The sequence below is a fragment of the Malaya genurostris genome, chromosome 3 (assembly GCF_030247185.1).
Source record: "Malaya genurostris strain Urasoe2022 chromosome 3, Malgen_1.1, whole genome shotgun sequence".
NCBI lineage: Eukaryota > Metazoa > Arthropoda > Insecta > Diptera > Culicidae > Malaya > Malaya genurostris.
In genome coordinates this window covers 289,975,358-289,995,631 of record NC_080572.1, presented here as the reverse complement: position 1 = coordinate 289,995,631, position 20,274 = coordinate 289,975,358, and the positions used below count along the sequence as shown (strand labels likewise).

The 20,274-nt window shown below is 41.1% G+C and overlaps 2 protein-coding genes across 2 annotated transcripts in view; one reads left to right on the top strand and one right to left on the bottom strand.

The window, feature by feature from the left end:
- The first annotated feature begins 1,982 nt into the window (after positions 1–1,982).
- On the top strand, positions 1,983–3,255 carry LOC131439422 (mRNA turnover protein 4 homolog). Its single transcript, XM_058610409.1, has 3 exons — positions 1,983–2,164; positions 2,222–2,626; positions 2,695–3,255. Exons 1-3 carry the CDS (start codon positions 2,137–2,139, stop codon positions 3,114–3,116), a joined length of 855 nt encoding a protein of 284 aa, XP_058466392.1. The 5' UTR covers positions 1,983–2,136; the 3' UTR covers positions 3,117–3,255.
- LOC131439421 (mucin-2) overlaps positions 3,243–20,274 on the bottom strand; it is a 60,936-nt gene continuing 43,904 nt past the window's right edge. The window contains exons 2-5 of the mRNA XM_058610408.1: positions 13,842–17,472; positions 13,617–13,784; positions 13,177–13,544; positions 3,243–4,397 (exon numbers count right to left, since the gene is read on the bottom strand). Coding sequence (XP_058466391.1) covers positions 3,371–4,397; positions 13,177–13,544; positions 13,617–13,784; positions 13,842–17,462 — 5,184 coding nt within the window. The 5' untranslated portion in view covers positions 17,463–17,472 and the 3' untranslated portion in view covers positions 3,243–3,370. The remainder of the gene's footprint in view (positions 4,398–13,176; positions 13,545–13,616; positions 13,785–13,841; positions 17,473–20,274) is intronic.

Genomic DNA, 20,274 nt, shown 5'->3' with positions numbered 1-20,274 from the left:
AAAAAAAAGAATGTTGCCAATGATTTGTTCGGGAAATGTGAGACCTGGATATTGTGGTATCCTGAATTATGTGATATCCACATTGAGTATGATTGGGTTAGCGTGTAGCAGTGGGTGACAGTGCGGAATAACGGTGGCTTGCGTTGAGTCAGAGGCCGTGAACGAGTGTCTGGAATATAAGTGGATATCTGCGGAAACGAGAACATCACAGATATCATGTTAATATGATGTCTTTGACATTATAGAGAAAATCGAATAACGAAAAACTATCAGAAACCACTTGTAAAACTAATTCAATGGCATTCCGATTAGAATCAATAACAGGCATTTACATTGACTCAAATGCCATCTCAGCTTCGCATGCACACGCACTACGTAAACGACGAAAGTGGAAATTTAGAATCCTGATTCATCTTCGGTTTTAAGTGAAAATTGTATAATAAACAGTATCGATATTCAACCCAAGCTTCGAGAATCGATAATAAAAAGAAAACGATTCACAATGATTATTACCTGCAGAGGTTTTGGTGAACTTTGATTCATCATTTTTTAGACACTCTTTTTAATCAAACTACACAGCTTTTCATTGTGTTGAAGATATAATGAGAATTGAAATTCGCTTGAATTTACTTTAGACGATGTTGGCATTGAGACAAAAACGAAGATGAGGCTGTTGGATTCGATTTATGCATTGAAATTACGTGACAACTTTCGACTCTGATTCCGATACATCATACTCAAAATTCAATAATGGACTTTTTTGTGGTTCAACGCTCTGTCTCAAAATTCCAAAGTTTTTGTCTCAAATACGGACTGTGTAATGAATTCTTACTCGACTGCTCGTTTCTGAGTGCTCGATTAACCCGATCGACAGCAAAGCAAAGAAATGTCTCGGTATTACATGCCTTTTTCCTATTAGCACAGATTTCGTAGCCGATTCATAGCGTACAGAATCATTGCGTGGCTAGTACTACGATCCCACTGACACTAAGAATCCTTCCGACCCGATCGACAGTGACATTATTAATGCCATTGAGTTTTTGCTTATTTTACGACTTCGTTAGTGTAAAGTCAGGCGACTTACGCCATTTCAATATAGTCCAAGTAAAAGGATGGATGATGTTGACTTTTTTTGTCTATTTTCAGCAAATTTCAACAGTTTATGCTGGACGAGGAACTAGTAATTTTCTAGTTTTACATATCCGAAGAACTTGTATTCAATTTTATATTTTTGAGTTCATTTTGAAATCAGTATGAAAACGTGCAGATTCGAAGAAGAAAAACAAAACGAATTAACAACTCAGTTCACTTTTTCTCACTCAATTTCGGCAGATTTCCAAACCAACCGGATGGAGGCAATATTTGTTCAGAATCGGTTGTTGCACTGCAGGCCGTATTGATTTGGATTTCGTAGAGAATTTCACATGGAATTCTAAATGAAAATTTTGCACCCACTAGAATTTGATTCGGAATTCATTCCGAACTGATAATGTGGGACGTATTGTACCAACAAAAATGGTTGGACGATTTTTTCCAGCCCGGTGGCAACAATAAGGCGCTCCAGCTAGTGCTATCATAACCAACATCTCAGACCTTCGGGGCCATCAAAGCTAGCAAGTCAGTGAGAGCAAAGTAAACAAAATGAAGTAAAATACAACACTTCATTGATTGTGAAAGTCAGTATTACAATTTGGCAGCGCACGTTTCATAACGATATCACATTTATAATCAAACATAAAAAAATCAACTTTCACAGCTAAATATCACAGATATTTAGCAACAACGAACTTATATACTTCTTCGTTGTTTTCGTCTTTGCGGAAAAGATGATGGTCACGAAAACATGGCGGCCTAGCAGGGACTTGATTTTTTCTTCTCAGAGGGAGCATTTGCTCGAAAACTGTGATAAATCGTGAACGGAATCTGATTGAGTTTTGGTCGAATTTATTTATCGCACTGGTTACCCTAGACGGTCAATCGAACGTCAAAGACCGCACATGTGTTTACAACTTTTACAACGGATTCAGAAAATAATTTGATACTGCATCGTGTTATTTGCAGGTTTACCGGTCAAAGTGTCATGCGGTTGAAAGTTATTTAAAATCCTGAAAATATAGTACCTAGTTATATTCCAGAATGCCCAAATCGAAGCGAGATAAGAAAGGTACGTAAAATCATACGATTCACCAAACGGAGTAATATATCTTTTCATTTCCGGCAGTTTCGTTAACTAAAACGGAACGTAAGGGTCTTTCTAACAAACAGCAAATTATCGAAGACATTCAGGAGTGCCGACAAAAGTATGCGAACATTTTTCTGTTTTCGGTTCAGAATATGCGAAACACCAAACTGAAGGATATTCGCACGGCATGGAAAAATTCGCGCTTTTTCTTCGGTAAGAATCGGGTCATGCAGTTGGGTTTAAATTTCGTTAGCGACGATGGTGAGGACGATCCCAAGCTCGGGAAGGATTTGGAACAGTTGCGGGAACAGATGGTTGGCCAGTGCGGTTTACTGTTCACATCGGAAACGAAAGAAACGGTGCTCGATTGGTTCGACTCATACTCAGCCGATGAGTTTGCTCGGAGTGGTTTCCAGGCGACCAAAACGGTTCGTTTGAAAGAGGGTGAGTTCCGTTCGAGATTTTTGTTGTGCGAGGATCGTCTTAATATGTTTCCTTTTTATCGGTTTCAGGTCCACTAGAAGAATTTTCACATGCCATCGAGCCTCATCTTCGATCGCTGGGAATGCCCACCAAATTGGAACGGGGAATCGTCACACTGTACAAAGATTTTACGGTTTGTGAGAAGGGCAAGCTGTTAACACCGGAACAAGCCAGAATTTTGAAGTTGCTGGGAAAACCGATGGCTAAGTTTAAAGTTGTGGTGAATTGTTGTTGTACTAAGGAGAATGGTTTCGAGGAAATCAACAAAAGGGATATTGAGGTAACGAAGAAAACGAAAAAAGTGCTAGTCAAGAAGAAGTCGACTAAACAAGATACGGAGCATGGTGAGGATGAGGATATGAGTGAGGATGAAGACGAAGATGATGATGACGATGAGGAAGATGAAATGGAGCTCGACGACGAGGAGGACAGTGACGAAGATGATTCGTAGATTTTTTTTAAGTTGGAATGTTGTATGATAAATTCACTCCTTTTTTTCTATTATTGGATGAGTAAACTTCCCTACACTGTCAATGTTTGACAGTGATTCTCAAAGAAAAGAAATATAAAATAAAAGTTGGATTTTCAAATGTTTTATTAGTTTACCTCTACACTTATATATTACAAATAAATAAGTCGTAACGTTTCTCTTTACAAAAAAGAACACTACCTACTAAAGACAGAGTGTTAGGCTACGTCGTACCACTAATTTGGTTTGAACTTGTTCTTTTTCGGTTTTTTCTCCTCCGTCTTGACACATCGCCCCCGGTAGCAGATTTCGGTTTCGTGCGTGATTCCGTTCGAGGTGGACGTGGGGATGGCCAGTGAGCCCACGGCATTCTGAAGCGGTTTCGAAACCGTCGACTCAGCCCTGTTCTCGCTGGGTGGCGGTTCCGTCGTGGTGGATGTGATAAATTCCGGCTCAGCCGTACTGGTTGTCATCCGTTCTGCGGGTTGGTAGCCCATCATGAGCGAGCCATAGCGTTCGTCGTCTTCTTCCGTATCCGGGTCGCTCTCGGCCATAGCGAAAAGGTCGGACAATTGTTTTTTCACATCGGCAAATATGCCTTGATTGGTAGCTTCCTTACTTGGAGGTTGATCGTCTTGTTCAAGCTCAGCTACGTCGTCGTAGAACTGTTCGGTTGAAGTCTGTTCATCGTCACCCAACAAAACTTCTACCGTAGGGGGCGGTGTCGTAGTTTCCTTCTCCGTGGGCAGAACGGAAGTGGTTTCAATGGCCGAAGTAGTTTCCACGATCGCAGAAATTGTGGTTTCCGCTGGTGATACGGCAGTAGTTCCAACCAGTTCCATTTGGGCTGGCAGATTAGCATGGTTCGATTGCGGTGTTACATAATTAGTACCCTTGGCATCATCCCCGACGTTCTTTCCTCGGAGGTAGGCCTTGTCGATGCTCTTGAGCGATTCGATCCCGGCCGTATTCAACACGTGACTGTTGATGTGCTGAGATTCGGCTGTTTCGAACGAGTCCACTGCATGTGACCGGCCTCGTTTGCGGAAATTGTACCCATTGCGAACACCGGTGCTTTTCTTCTCGAATCCGTTGCTGGCGACGTTCGCAGAACTACGCTGCAATTCGGGGGAAGGTTTTTCCGCATTGTTGAGTACTTCGTTTTCGACTGGTTTGTTTTCCGCTTCCGCCTCCGAGTGGATGCTGTCGTCGATATATTCCTTCATCACATCGTTCAGCAGCTCGGCGAATGAGGGAATGTTGCTGGAATAAAGAGATTTTCCGTTAGATCAACGATTTTCGGCCTCGCGGCCTCGCGTCTGCAAAGTAGAAAAGCTGTCTTTAAGGTCTTTTAGCATAACAAAATAGAATATAAGTGGTTGCCGATCCCACAACCGGCTGGACTAAGTACGATTGGACATTCGAAAGTTAAACAACGGTGTGGAAGGACGGAACGCTTGCTGAACTTTCAAAAATCGGAAGCGAACAGAAAATGGTGTATCCTCGAGCTCGGTAAATTTCAGTTAGTATTCATTCAGTAAGTATAGTAACTACAAATTATTGTTGACTAGCTGAATAACCCGGCGTTGCTCGGAAATGCTTCGGGATGACAAGCCCGAAAAAAATTCTAGAAATTGTCATGGCAATCGAAATAATGCTGAATCTAGTGAAACACAACTTAGACGGCAACCCGATTGTACAATAGCATCGTTTCTCGTCGAACAAAATTTATATTGAACTCCCATTATTTTAATGAACTCACTACAGCTCCCCTTCGTGATTATCCTTATGACCGCCTCTAAGTAGCTTAGAAAGTACCTGTGCTCATCAAAAAGTATCGATTCCCACCTTTAGTACATGCACCAAACTTGGTTGCGATTCGTTTAGTTGTTTCGTAGTTATGCTGAGACTTAAATACACTCGCGTTCATAGGCAGATAAAGTTTATTTTCCCTTATTTCTTTGAATTCCCCGCCAAAACGGAATCAGATCTATTGAAATAATTTAGAATGTTTTGCGTTGCATTCAAATTAACAACAGCAGTACTATCTAGAACGGACTTGAAATTCTTGCCCCTCCCTTGTTCTACAGAAAATGAAAGATAAAAATTGATTTAAGGACCTGGAAGGATTCTTAGTGTCAGTAGGATCCATAGTACTAGCCATGCAATGATTCTGTACACTAAGAATCGGCTGCGAAGTCTGTTGAAACAGAAAGGCCAAATTCCACGAAAGGAATGTAATGCCAGGACTTTGCTTTGCTTTGCTACAAACTTTTGTTCCAAAATGGACCAGTTTCTGATTGGCTGATTTTGATGTTGTTACCCGCACATTGTGAAAAGAAAAAACTTTTGCAGGGTGCGCGAGCAATGATGCCAAGTATAAAGAAAATCAGAAAACAAGCTTATTAATATGTATAATTTTAGGTCACCAATGAAAATGAAAATTTTCAGAGAATGTTTTACTTTTTTTCAATCTCGTTGTAATAAATGTTTATAGTGGCAGCACTGTGTAATTAAAATCAGCATCAAGCCGTTTTTTTAGTGAATTAAAGTGTAACCAAAAAAGATTTGTTAAAGTAGTGTAAACTCTAAAGTGTGTTTAGTTTTACGAGAAAAATGAACTGTTGTGTTCCACACTGTGGTCGCACTAAGCATTTCTATCCAAACTTGACTTTTCCCGGTTTCCAAAAGATCCGGTATTTCGTGTTTTGCCATCCAAGCTCAATTAATTGTTTTTAAGCATTAATATATAATAAAAAAAATGCATCCACCACAACATTTTTCATGTTTATGTCAAATCAAAAATTGAGTCTAAAATATTTAATTGAATAAATATTTTTTCTTAGCATTAAATTATTAAAAAATCTGTAAATGTGGCTGCACTGTAGCCGATACGTTGGTATTTATTCCACAGGGCGAAAATGTCGAGAAGGATGATTCGGAAGGAAGAATAAGAAGCCAGTTATCAGGTCTTGTCTTAGGTTCTTTCAAACTTTCAGTAATGGTTATGCCGAACGGACAGTAAGCTTTTCACTGATAATTTCGGTAATAACTGACGTTTCGTTTGTCAAATTTGAGATTGCCGAGACTCCGCAATTATTTTGCCGAGATTAAGCGAAAAAAAAGTGTGTATGCTACAATCATATTAAATTAATGAAATATATAATATCGTAAAAATATAAGTTTTCTCATAAAAACTGATTTTAGGATTCTCATTTGAACGGATGAAAGCAAAAATGGGATAAATGAAACTTAGTTTGGAAAATCCGTTTAAGTGTTTTTGAATGCAAAAACCGGTCAAAACTTTAACCGGTTCTTCCAAAACAAATGTTTCTATTCAGGAAAAGGTTTTACCGACTGCTTCAGAAACGAAGAAAACATTTGAAGAAAAAGTGGATGAGAAAGTGCAGGGGCGGTGGAAGTCCTATTGGTAGTATACCGAACTCCACACTTGGAAAATGTCTGTGTGAGAGATTCCACACCTGGAAATTTGGAAGAATTCGTGAATATATCTGATTGCGGAACACTGCTGAAACCCCCCCCGAGACCCATTCCTTTCGTACACTTTTTAGTGCTTAGTCCAGAAATTTCTCATTCCTGCACACCTAACCCCCCTAGTCTACATATTTCGCACACTCAACACCTGGATGAAATTTGTTCCGCCATTTCTAAAAGAGTGTAAGAAAGATGCCACAATATTTTCCAACTACAGTCCATTGGGCAAGGTTTACTGACAGCATTAAATAGACAGATTCGTGCGATATTCTATGGATCAAAGTCGGTATTAGACTTATTTAAGTCCACAGATCTGTTGCCGGGCAACGATCTAACTAATACAGGGTTACGCAAAGGTACCTGACACATTTTGTTCTTCGGTTACACTGGAACCATACAAGGTAAAGAGAAACCGAACGCGGCATCGGAAAGTAGAAAAAATGAAGGTTTATTTGCGTTCAGTAGTTTTCCATCCATCATGGAGCCCTGGAGTGTCACTCACCGCGTTTTTGCCTTTCTCATATAGAAAGGTTATGCAATCACTTGAAAAACCGACTAGTGAAATTGGCCCGGAGGGCCAAGTGTCATATACCATTCGACTCAGTTCATCGAGCTGAGAAAATGTGTGTGTGTGTGTGTGTGTGTGTGTGTGTGTGTGTGTGTGTGTGTGTGTGTGTGTGTGTGTGTGTGTGTGTGTGTGTGTGTGTGTGTGTGTGTGTGTGTGTGTGTGTGTGTGTGTGTGTGTGTGTGTGTGTGTGTGTGTGTGTGTGTGTGTGTGTGTGGGTGTGTGTGTGTGTGTATGTGTCAAATAATCTCACTAGGTTTTCTCCGTAATGGCTGAACCGGTTTTCCCATACGGAATTCCTGAATTTCATCCGGATCCGACTTCCGGTTCCGGAGTAATAGGGTAAAGTGTGTTCAATATTGTACACCGTCACTTGAACTGAGGGAACAAAAACCGTAAAAAATGTTATAAACTGGACTCTAAACCGTTATTCCCAATCTTAGGGTCAATTGAAAGGTCTTATGTTCCTACCAAAAATTACTGCATATTTTCGGATACAACAACCATTTAAATCGTAATTTAGAGTGCGTACTAGTAGAGTTTGTATGTCATGTTAGTTGGTGGCCGTACGAACCTACTTTGATTATACCGGTTCTCGGGTTCCGGTGCCGGAAGTGCACGGAACGACCGAAATCAGCATTTTCGCGAAAAATTTAGTTGATTTGCTGATTTTAGTTAGTTATTTTTTGAGACAACTAAAAAAATCTTACTTTTGCTAATTTAGATTTTTTATTCTCATTCCCTTAATAATAATAAAATATTTGTTGAAATGACTATTTTTTAGTTGAATTCACAAATTAAACGTGCTGTCATTTCTTAGCTAAGGCACATTTCATTTCCATTCAACTAATTTTTTAGTTGAATTAAAGAAATAAAATGTTATTTTCAACCAATATGAATGGTTGAATTGGCTTCTGCAATCTGCAGCTATATGGCGCCCTGTCACCGAAACGGTAACACCGTAATGACTACTAGCCACTAGATGGCACACTACTGCCGAAAAAAATTCAGACGCGGTTGTCTTTTCTATATTGGCAGGTATAAATACGATGTTGTATTGGAGATAAAGACATGAACGAAACATAAACATCTTTTTGAATTTTTTCTTCTAAATCACTGTTTTCTTCATTCTCACTGAAAACTTTGAGCACTCGGAAAACTAAAACCGAATACAAGTAGTACACCGGACGGCGCAGCTCGGAAGGTTTGAAGATACAAAAAAACTTCATCACAATTAGCGTGAAACATTCGAAATTCACTTCACTGTTCCGCGTAAAAACATTATTACGCGCAATCGCTTCAAGTGCGCACAAATTCTGAATAAATACGATTTGCACTAACAGTTTACGACATTTTTACATATCGGTTTAGAAATTCAAATAAAGATATATCGAACACATGCGAAAAACATCAAAACAATTTTCAAGCAGTTTCAATAAGACTGTCCTTTTTAGCTTTTTAATGGATTGTTTTGCTTTGACACAGTTTTTGGCTAATAAACTTGTTAATAATACCCATTTCAGTTTTGTTTTCTTTGTGCTGTCCTTCAGTAATGATGGTGGTAGATAAATAGAAACAAATTGTCTGATTTTAATAACAAAATTAGTTGTCAATGAGAATTTCGTGTTGGATTGAAATATTGCTGGTTTGTGTCCAGAATATTCACCAACTAAACACATTTTCTAAAAATAAGAGTTTTTTCAGCAAAGTAAATTCTCAAATTTTTTTAATTTCGGTCGTTCCGTGTGCATATAATAGTGAACTCACTTCGTTTTGTTAAGGATGACCCACGCAATCAAAGCACTGTTTTATTCTGTATGTTATACTAGTTAATGCAAAAACATTCTCTTGGTTTCTTTCAAAAATCGAAGAAAAATTTTTTGAATAGTATACCACAATATTATACATGAGAAAGGCATTATTACACAACTAGGTGGATTAAAACAGGTTTTATTCATTTATGTTTATTTAAGTTTTTGAAGAATCAGAAATTGAATACCGGTGCCTTCGCGTAATACTGTGAAGCTGTGGGTGGACATTTTTTTTAAAACAAATTCTGTAATTTAAATTAAACCTCAGTGCCGCGCCTAGACGGTCCGGACACCAGAGAATGTTAAACGAGTTCGATCCGCTTTCGTTATTTGAGCGCGCTATACTGTCTGTTACATAAGATCGTGGTCACTGTTGTGAGAAAATGGAAAAACTCAACATGAAAATACTCTGAAAAATGTTGTTTTATTTGATCAAAAACTTGCATGCAAATACATTAATAGCAAGTCCAATCCTCTTCAGCGTTAATAATGGCTCGACACCTTCGAGGCATACTTTGAGCGAGATCTGAAAACGACCTCCAAATTTGTGAATTTGGAGAACAAGCTTTCAAATTGTGTGTTCGGTTTTTCCCAAGCTTCATATTCATTTGAGCTCAAACGTTCTCAATTGGATCGGCATCGGGTGACTGCCCATTGAAGACGTTTTTGCACATGTTTTTCACTCAACATCGGTTTTTGCAAAGTTGCGATCAGACCCATACGATATATTTAAACAGTTTTTGGTAAATTTTGAAGTACTTTCGCTCAAAGTTAATATCGGATTTTTCAAAAACAGGTCCCAAATTACTTTTTTGTCTGTTTTCTGACAATACACCGACAAAGCCGCCAATTTTAAAGTTGTCGAAATTTTTAGCCACTTTTAAACGATGCACGATCCACTTACTCACAAACTGTTTCGACTTCGTGTATTTCGCCGCGGCAGCTTGTGTCATTTTGGGACCTTTCGGGTGCGAGCACAAAAAAAGCTGCTTCGAATCGCGTAGCGTGCGCGGTACTCATTTTGGAAAAATGCTGCAATCGAATTGTACACAATAGTTAACTGATTCATTCTTGCATTGCATCAAGAACACAACTGCCCTCTGTGTTAATAGAAATATCTCACACCATTCCACTAATCATGACTACGCTCTTATGTAACAGACTGTACCAACATGTTGAAAACATGTTTTTACCCAAATTGAAACGGAAATTTCGTTTCAATCGTGCTTGAGTGTTAAAAAAAAACTTCCACAAGCGAATCATTTCCAGAAGCACTGATTTTTCTTGGTCGCCGTGACTGCCTGACTTATCAAGCTGTGGCTTCTACTTATGGGGCAATTTAAGAAGTAAAGTTTATATTCACAAGCCCTGGACCTTGCGTATCAAGTAATGCGCATCATTTGTCAAATATCGTTTTTTATTGCTGGTTAGTTTTTTCGTCTATCACTTCCGAGGTTTTGTAAATTTACATCATAAATGTGTCAGAATCCGTTGCGCAACTCTGTAGAAAGAATCAACCCAATGTATTGTCAAGTTATACCAAATCTCGGTTGATTTTCAGAAGGCCGTAAGAGCAAGTGACAGTTGCTCCTTGTTTACTTTCTGTTCTATTAATTATCAAGCAGTTTCCACGTTTATCACTAAATTATTTGTATAGAATGATCAGGCCTGTACCCAGGATTTCATTTCGGGAGGGGCCCACAAATAAGATATAATGCATCTAACTGATGATTCTTGTGCCTTAAGTATTTATTTATTTTTTTGAAGAGTGAGTGCAAGTAGTTATAAATTTAAGTAAATATGTACTCACATATTTTGGATTGGACAATGAGGGATTGAAGCAAGAAGTTATATGTGTCAAAGGGAAGGGATCGTTTTCTTACATTTCTTTTATCAAATAGTCCCATAGTTCGGCTTTGACATCTGGTTCCAGAAAAACTGAGTAATGAATATTAAGACCTTCAATTTTAAGGGTATGATCTAATGTAAAAAGGATGTTCTTATGTGTTCACGATGTAAAAAGGAGCAAATATTTTGAAATTATTCAAGCTCTTTTAGTTTGCAAAATTTATTGATTATTTTTCAAACAGATGATCGAGCAGATTTTGATAAATTTATATTCAAATGAAGTGCCTTGCAATCCCACATAATTCTATTTAATTTCATCGAGTCATCTTCCGTGTCTGGATCAGAGATGCCAGACCTGCAGATTTGTTTGTAAATCAGCAGATTTATGAAATAAGCTGCAGACATGTTTAACTTGCAGACTTTTTTTGTAGGTTTTTGAAAATCACGTTTTTTGTAGACGTTTGTAAAAAATTACAGACTTTTGAAATTGCCACGGTCTTTTTTTTTTGTTCACTAATTCCATACATCATTCTTAGAAGAAAACTTGGAGTCCGCAGACTTTTTTCGAGTTTACACTCATATTTTGGATTGGACAATGAGGGATTGAAGCAAGAAGTTATATGTGTCAAAGGGAAGGGATCGTTTTCTTACATTTCTTTTATCAAATAGTCCCATAGTTCGGCTTTGACATCTGGTTCCAGAAAAACTGAGTAATGAATATTAAGACCTTCAATTTTAAGGGTATGATCTAATGTAAAAAGGATGTTCTTATGTGTTCACGATGTAAAAAGGAGCAAATATTTTGAAATTATTCAAGCTCTTTTAGTTTGCAAAATTTATTGATTATTTTTCAAACAGATGATCGAGCAGATTTTGATAAATTTATATTCAAATGAAGTGCCTTGCAATCCCACATAATTCTATTTAATTTCATCGAGTCATCTTCCGTGTCTGGATCAGAGATGCCAGACCTGCAGATTTGTTTGTAAATCAGCAGATTTATGAAATAAGCTGCAGACATGTTTAACTTGCAGACTTTTTTTGTAGGTTTTTGAAAATCACGTTTTTTGTAGACGTTTGTAAAAAATTACAGACTTTTGAAATTGCCACGGTCTTTTTTTTTTTGTTCACTAATTCCATACATCATTCTTAGAAGAAAACTTGGAGTCCGCAGACTTTTTTCGAGTTTACAGACTTCTTCAACTCTGCATTAAAATTTTTACTTTTGCATCTCTGGTCTGGTTATACAGCGTGATGAGAATAAAAATTTAAATTCGTCATTGGGAGTGACGATGCAATAACAAAAAAGCGTTCTTTGTAGCGGTCAAAAACTTCAAAATTTAACTCACATAAATTTCTCAGAGATGACCAGGACGATTTGCGAAAATGTAAAAATGGATTCTAATGAAAGGTCTTATGGATTCATAGACTTTTATGATATTTTAACCGAATCCGGCTTCCGGTTTCGGAACAAGTCCGGAAGAAGCGGTCAGAGCTCAAAAATGAAACTCACACTCTGCTCTTGTGTATCTGTGCATTATTTTGAAAACCCGATTTTCAATCGCTCCAATAATACACACTTCTATTTGATATTGAAGGTGTTTTTCTTTGTTCGAGGTAGTCCACGAAAAGTATACCGAGACAAACCCAAAGAACCGACCAATTTAGCCTACCTAGGCCGCTTCGGAGCACTCTTGCCGATTTCAGTCTATTGTCGGTTAATCTCTGGTGTATAATAATATAAACATTAACTAACTGACACCATCATCATCAGCATAGGCGAACATGCTTCCGAAGTGTGCTCGCGTAATCGTTTTAATCCTGAGTATGCAAGTGCGGCATCCAGCGGCAGGACATCTTTTTCATTCACAAAATCTTGCCAAAACTATGATTATTTTGCTCAGTACTAATCTTCATGGCATTTTCTGGCCATCTAGTACCATTTACATTGACTGTAATCACTGTGAAAACCGACTTTTGAGTTTCGAAAAAAAAATCGATTGCAGAAAGAAGCGGGTTGATGGCCAAAACACTCATTTCTGTTCTTGATTCCGGAAATAGTGGTTAAAAATCCTAAAATGAAAATTACTTTACTCCTACGCCTCTTGCCCCCCCCCCCCCCCCTCTGGATACGTGCCTGAGGATGATACCTAAATACCAGAAAAAACACTTTATACTATGAAGATAAAGTGAACAAAGAGAAACTGTCACTTGCTCATACGGCCATTTGAAAAATCAAACATGAAATGTTCATTTGAAAAATCAAATGTGAAATGTTTATACTACCAACAACCACCGAAGCAAATGGATACTTCTCTACAACCTATCGTCCGCCTGTGGTGGCATCTGGCTGAGGGCAACTTCCTTCGTCAGTACACCGACCGGTGTCGTGGATGGCGTTCCGGCGAGATTGGCGGAGACGTTTACCAGCCGGATACTTTCCTCCTGGAACGGATTGGCCGTGACGATCTCCGGCTCCGGTTCGAGAGAATAATGTTCCTCTTCGTAGGTTTTGTGGCGTGATTCTACGCTCTGTACCGGTTGGAACGAGTTCTGTACCAATTTGGCAGACCACTGACTTTCCTGTGGCTGCAGACTGAAGCGAGTTCGCTCACGGATCCGGAATCTTGGCGTTTGTGATTCGGGTTGTTTTTCGGATGTTTGTTCTTGTTCCTGTTGCTGTGGTTGTTGCTGAAAAGTACAAAAATAAAAAACGACAAATCGGGATTAGAAACAGTCGATGGAACCGTATCGTTAGAATACTTCTTGTCTTGATCGAATAGTGGGAGACACCCTTCGAAGTTCCTTAGTTCTCGCGAACCCTCTAGTGACCGAAGGCTCTGGAGAAGCGGTTGTAGTAGGAGTCACATAGGTCGTCAACGGTCGACGCGTTCGGGCTCGAAGGATATCCTGGCGGGTTTTTGGACGCACCTAAAATCAGATAATTCAGTTACCTTCAAATAACCGCGGTTACGCGCGGAAACTCACGGTAAATGCTCCTTGCGTAGATTGTTCATCATCGCCAGAGACACCTCGGCTCGAGTACGTCGTCGTGGGTGTGGCGGTCGTCGTCGTGTACAGTGGACGACCAGGTCGCCTCACGAATGCCGGTCGACGCTGCGGTGATCCTCGCGACGGTTCGATTGTCGTGCGTTCAGGTGTTGCTCGCTCCGTAGCGATCGTTGTCCTCGGTGAGTAAACGGGTTGCCGCAATAGTGGTCTCCTGGGTCTGGGAGTGATTTCCACTTTGCGGAAGTCCTGTCCGTCTTCCTGTTGATTATTGTTGGAGGGAGTTTCTGGATCTGGTTCTTGTTTAACGGGGTGTCTTCTGGTACTGTGGATGGGTCGTTCTCGTTGAATCTCGACTGATTTTATTGGAGTTTCACGTTGTGGTTCTATGGATTGGTAGTTGACTGGCAAAACCCGAACGGATTCGTCATCCTGCGGAACGGTTGAGTCCCGTCCATTTTGGCGAATGGTAGTAGGTGCGAAAGGACTTGTACTTTCCGAGTCGTAGTTTTCACTATTGTAAGTTTCCTTCCGCAGATTGGAACCTTCTTCGATGGTTGGTATCGCCGGAACATGTTCGGTCTGTGCCATGGGGTACAGATTCAGACGGTCGGTTTGTTCCTCGAAGATTTGTGCGTATGTTAGCGGCATTGTGGTTGCATGCGTTGTTGTGGTAGTGAAAGTTGTTGTTGGAGGCGGAGTGGAAGTGGATGTGGATATGGATTGGGACCCAGACCGGATCACTGGGTAGTTTTGTTTTAGAACATCTCGTTGATAGTCTAGGTTTTCCTCTTCCTTGGCGACTCGTGAATTGCTGTGCGGACGACTTCTGGTTCTACTTCGAACGGCCGGTCTTTCTTCGCTGGACGGAACATACCGTGACCGGCTTCTGTTGACTGTAGTGGCCCGGGTTGGAGCGGTATAGTCGCCAGTGGTTGAAGTGGTTGTTGGACGTCGACCACGGACACGTCTGGTCGTCACCTCGGTAGAGTACGGGTCTGGAGTAACCGGGGCAGTTGATGTACGATGCGCCGTCTTTCGGAAGTGTCCCTTGGCGGCCGTTGAGGACGTAGCGGTGGACGTTCCGGGTTGATGGTTGCCATTTTTTTGAGGTGACCATTCGTCTTCCATCAGAGAGTTGACCAATCCGGGAAGGTTGGCACTGATGGGTGGCAGCTCGGACGGAATGCTGTAAGACTGTTCCGATGATGGGGTTGTGATACGGGAAGATTCACTGGTAGTGTCGTATCGGAGAGGATCTTGGGTGGTTACTACTTCTACCGGGTAGTGCACTTCTTCGTTGGTGTTCGTTTCGTATTTGTACTTATTTATGTAGGAATTTTCCGAGAATCGATTCACGTAGGAATCCGAACTGTACGGTTGTTCGACGGGACGGGTTTGCTGGGAGTATCGAGGACGATCGGATTCAAACAGTCGGCTCTTTTCTTCGAAATCTTCGAAGAAAGAATCACCAGTGTTTTTAGGGGACACGGTTGTAGTGGTTGTCGGTGTCACCGGGGTAGTCGTCGGAACGTAGTAAGTGCTGACAAACTTTTGCTTCGGTGCATCCTCGTTGGTACTCGGTTGGAAGTAGTTGTTACGAATCGTGTGATGTGCTCCGCTGGGAGCGTGGTTGTTTACAGTGGTTTTCAAAGTGTCGTGGTTATCCTGCTGCTGGAAGAACTCCAAGTACGCATTGTCGACGACCGACTTCGTAGTCGGTGTGTTTTGCGGCCGGACGGAATTGACCAGTTTGAATTTGTGCACGAAGTGTTCCTCTTCGTGGTTATTTTGGTTCGTGGGCAAGCTTTCGTCTTCTTCGGGCTGTGCGGCTACGGTTGGACCACTGTACGGACGGCGATTACGGAAGTGTTCCTCTTTGAAGTGTGTTTTCAGCTGGGTGTCCTCCTGGGTGTCGGTGCTGTAGGCTCGTTCGGTTGTCGTTACCGGTTTCGAGGTGGTAAAACTGGGAGCGTGATTTTCCGAATCAACGAACGACGGTATCTTTTGGTCGGGAATGGGTTTGAATTCGAATGGTTTGTAGGTTTTCGGGGTGTAGTTCAGTGACGTGGAAGAGGTTGTAGGTTTCTTGGTTTTCGCTAGATTGAAGTATTCCTCGTTGACGATGTGACGGTTCGGTTGATTGTTAACACTGTTGAACGGAGAGTGGGAGTGGAGAGCACGATCGGCTTGTGGTTGTCGATAGGAATCTGGTGAAGTTTGTGTATTTCCTCGGCTGTAGTTTGATCGGTCGGTGGTCGGTTTGTTTGAGGGCGATGTGTAGTGTAGACCGGCTGGTACCGTTATGGGAGCCTTTGTGGTAGCCTCGGTAAACTTCAAAGTTGCCGGTTGATAGTATTGAATGTTTTCCGGTTGTCGGTAAAAGTTACTGGCAGGACTACTGCTGGCCTGCTGGACGATTACGGATCCTACGTGGGGAGATGGAAGAGGGATTTTCGAAAAGCCGGACGGAGTTTTGTAGCTGAGTGGAGCTACGAAAAATGGTAAGCTGTCGAGTTTTCGGTCCAAGCGATTCTGATCAATACTGGACAGATATGGCAGTTCGAATTTGGAGTATCCTTTGGGTGGGGCTAGTCCCGATGGACCGATGAATACTTTGGGTAGATTCTTGTTGAGGCTATCGATGACGGCAATTTGGTTGACGTTCTTCAGGTTACCGAGAGCATCCGCGATGGTTACTTTGGACTGTTTGTCTTCGTTGTACATGAACATAGCCAACGGCGGTTGATTCGGTTTTGGCTTCACCGGCAGAGGAGCACTCGTCGTAGTTCGGGTAGTGAACGGAATTTGAGTGGTTCGAGGTTTAGGAGTCGTTGTTACCGATGTGTAGAAATCGTTGATGAGCGAGGCACTGACGGGTTGTGGGAAACCGTTGAAACGGCTTGATTCCTGTTGCGGTGGCTTTTGGTTGTACAACGTTTCTACGGGAACGTACAGTAGTTGGACTTCTTCCTGTGAAACACCGCCACCTCCGGGTTGGCTTTGGCCGCCAGTTTGTAACAGCGGTTGACGAATGTTGTTCGTTTGGCTTTGCTGTGGTAGTGGGAATTGGAACTGTTGTTGCTGTTGTTCTAGGATTTGTGGCTTTTCTTGAACTAGCGTATCCTTCGTTGACGGTTCTGCACTGTACGAAGGAATCGGGTGTCGCTGAATCGTCTGGATACCTCCGAACGGTGACTGCTGGAGGAACGATTGGTGATTTCCGAAGGGTTGATTGAAGGCCGATTCGAAATCTTGCTGAAGTGGCTGCGGAACGGGAAGCGGTGGGAATCGGCTCGATTGACCAGCTGCCGGAAACGGTTGATTTACGAAGGTAAAGTGATGATGCTGCGGTTGGGCACTGTTATCGTTGCCCAGAAAGCCCGTATTGTCGAAATAGTTTAACACCTTGGCACCGGCTTGTCGATCTCCGGGTCGACAGGTTGGGCAAGGTTGTGCCAGTGGAATCCAATCGTTGCCGGCGCCGTTGCCAAAATCTGTCAGCTGACGAGACCATCGCTCGCCGGCATCAAGACTGGACAGCTTTAGCACCAACAGCAAAACTGGATACCAGCATCTTTTGGCGACATCAATCGCCATTCTCCTACGCCTGCAGGGGGGAGAAAACAAAAAGAAAACTGTTAATCATTTATGGCTTTCCTTAAACTGTTTTATGCATTGTGTTTCTACACGTGACTTTCTTGCATTTTCGTTCGGCTTTTACATGCATCTCATGTTTGATAGAGCGTATCGTTTTAGGTCTTTCGCTCGCCTCCCCAACAAATATGGGTTCGGCAAAGGAAAAAGGGGGGGAGGCCCCGTCGATACACAATAATTTTCACCGCCCGGGTGCGCGCCTTGAATGCATTCGAGTCGACTGCATCATCATCGTGTAAGAAACTAAAATGCATTAACTAGATCATGAAAAATGAAATTGCACATTATTATGCTGGTGGTCAAGTATTTCTGCTGAAAAATCACGATCAGATTTCTCTCCTATTCGCAACCGACTGGCTTTATATAGTGGCGAAAATATGTTTTCCCCTGGTGGGGGCGATTTGGGCGATTTGGTAATGTTTCGAAAGGAAATTCTGTAGGCCTATCTAATCCGTCACTATAGGAAGCAGTTTAAATAACACTTTGCTTCCGTTTTTGCTACTGGCGGACGGGGTTGAGTTCCGAGAGATCCGGTTTGGTCTTATTGGTCACGCCGTACGTCCGCGTGCGCGCGCCGCCGCCACCGGGTCTCTCCTGGTCCCAACGCGGGTGAGGAAATATGTAGGAGTGAAAGTGTTTTTGTAACAAATCATAACCGGGGTGCAAAAGACGTTGGGGCAGGTTTTGCAGATTGCTCCGGTTTGCCAAGTCGTCCATCGGCATCGGCTTCGGAGGGAGGCCACCTGTACGATGACGTCACTTATTTATTTCGAGTCGCACAGCCAGCGGCCACTGGTTGGCTGGGCTGGAATAATGATTGCGATAAGTCACGAACTGGTTTGCGGCTTCTGAACTGGCGCATTGTTTTATGGGATCCGTTGAAGGTTGTGACAAATTGAGCCCTCAAGCAAATGCACTTTCTAGCGTATTGAATGGGGATTTTAGAAGGGTACTGAATCAATTATAGCACTGAAGTGATCGTTTCAACGGTCGTTCTTTTAAACTAATTTATGACAACAGATTGACGATTTATTGATTCAGTCATACAAATAAGAAGCAATAATAGAATTTATTGTAAGCAGGCACGTATCCTGAAGGGGGGCCAAAGCCCTAGCCCCTCTCGAAATCAAAAAAGGAAATATAAAAAAAGTTTGATGAATATTAAGGGGCGGTTGATCCTGTAGATTACACCGTGAGATAGTGTTTCAAGTGTTTCGTTATGGTCGAAACTCAACTGCCACTGACAGTGTCAAAACTATATGAAATGGAGGTTAACACAGGGGTAAAATAAAAACAATTACAATAATATATAAAATTGTACTGGATGACCGGGAAGATTCTGCAGATGAGATAGTCTGCCACTGTAACTCGCACATGCTTATTTAGGACTGAAAAGACGAACGCAAGCGCTCTTCGAATGCATGTTTGTCTAGATTTATTATTACACACCAGGACTGAAGTCGGAGGCTCGAAAAGGGTTGAAAAAATCCACCTCGTTCACATGATCTGATCCCAAACCTCAAATCATTTCTAAATAATTGATGTGACATTCGTTTTGGAATTTTAGATCACTACTTCCGGATCATGAAACCGAAACCAGTTTGTATGGTCATCAACTAATATTACCTACAAATTTAGAAAATGTTTTCCGTTCTTCAATCGGAGTAAAGTAACTATCTCGGGTACAATTAGGGCTCATGGGCACGTCGGTATTGGCTGAATCGTCTTCAATTAGCACGTTAAGAAAATCGCTGTATTCTGCAGAAAACGAATACTTCTTCAACTCTATTAGAACACCCCGAAGAAACATAAACGTGTATAACTATTTGAGATTTATAGCACACAAAATTCTACCGCACGGAGAACCCGCAGATCACAAAATTACAATATTGCAATTGTTGTTTTACGCCCTGGTTGTTTCAACTAAAATGTTGTTGATTTAACTAATATATCTGTTGATTTTGACATAACCATTCAGGTAACCGAAATTGGTGTATTCAAATGCTGTCACTTGGCGGAGAACGAAGACAGCAAAAGGCAGAACAAAAAACCTCTTCATTTCACCAGAAGCGTTTCATATTGAAAATTTTCAATGGTAAATGAACGTCATTTATGTTAGTTACGTAGTGTTCGTTTTACGTAAGTGAAAGTATGCAGAAGAATATAACAGTTAATTGTAAAACAAGTTTTCCATGTGTTAAATAGATATTCCTGCAGTATAAATGTTTTAATTTCATCTGAGAGTAATGTATTCTAGGACAGTTCATGTCAATGTTATTAAAACCGCTTAACGCATTAGGTGTACCAGCGAGCCATTCTGCAAGTGAAGGAAAAATTTCCTAATTCCCTGTGACCATTTTTCTGGTGAGTTCCCTTTTGAGAATTGTAATCTTTTGGTTCATTTCTATATCCTTTGTGAGTTTAGTGATAAAAATATAAGCAGTTAATTAGGTAAAATTTCGTTGTTCAAGCAGTGAACGATTAGCTGCCCCCCGAAGAGGCTAACAGTAAAAAATATTTATTGCAATTGGCGTTTTAAGTTCAAATAACTGAATAATTGGTTGAAACAATTGAGACATTTTTTTGCTTTCATGCATACAAGTAATTTTTCTGGGATTGTGTCTTTGCTCAATTGCACGAGTGACATCTCATTGAAATGTTTCATTGTTCGCTTAGGGTGTTATTGTTCAACTGAAACGTTTCATTACTTGTTGGGTGTCGTTGCTAAGCTGCCAGCACGATAAATCAAAAATGA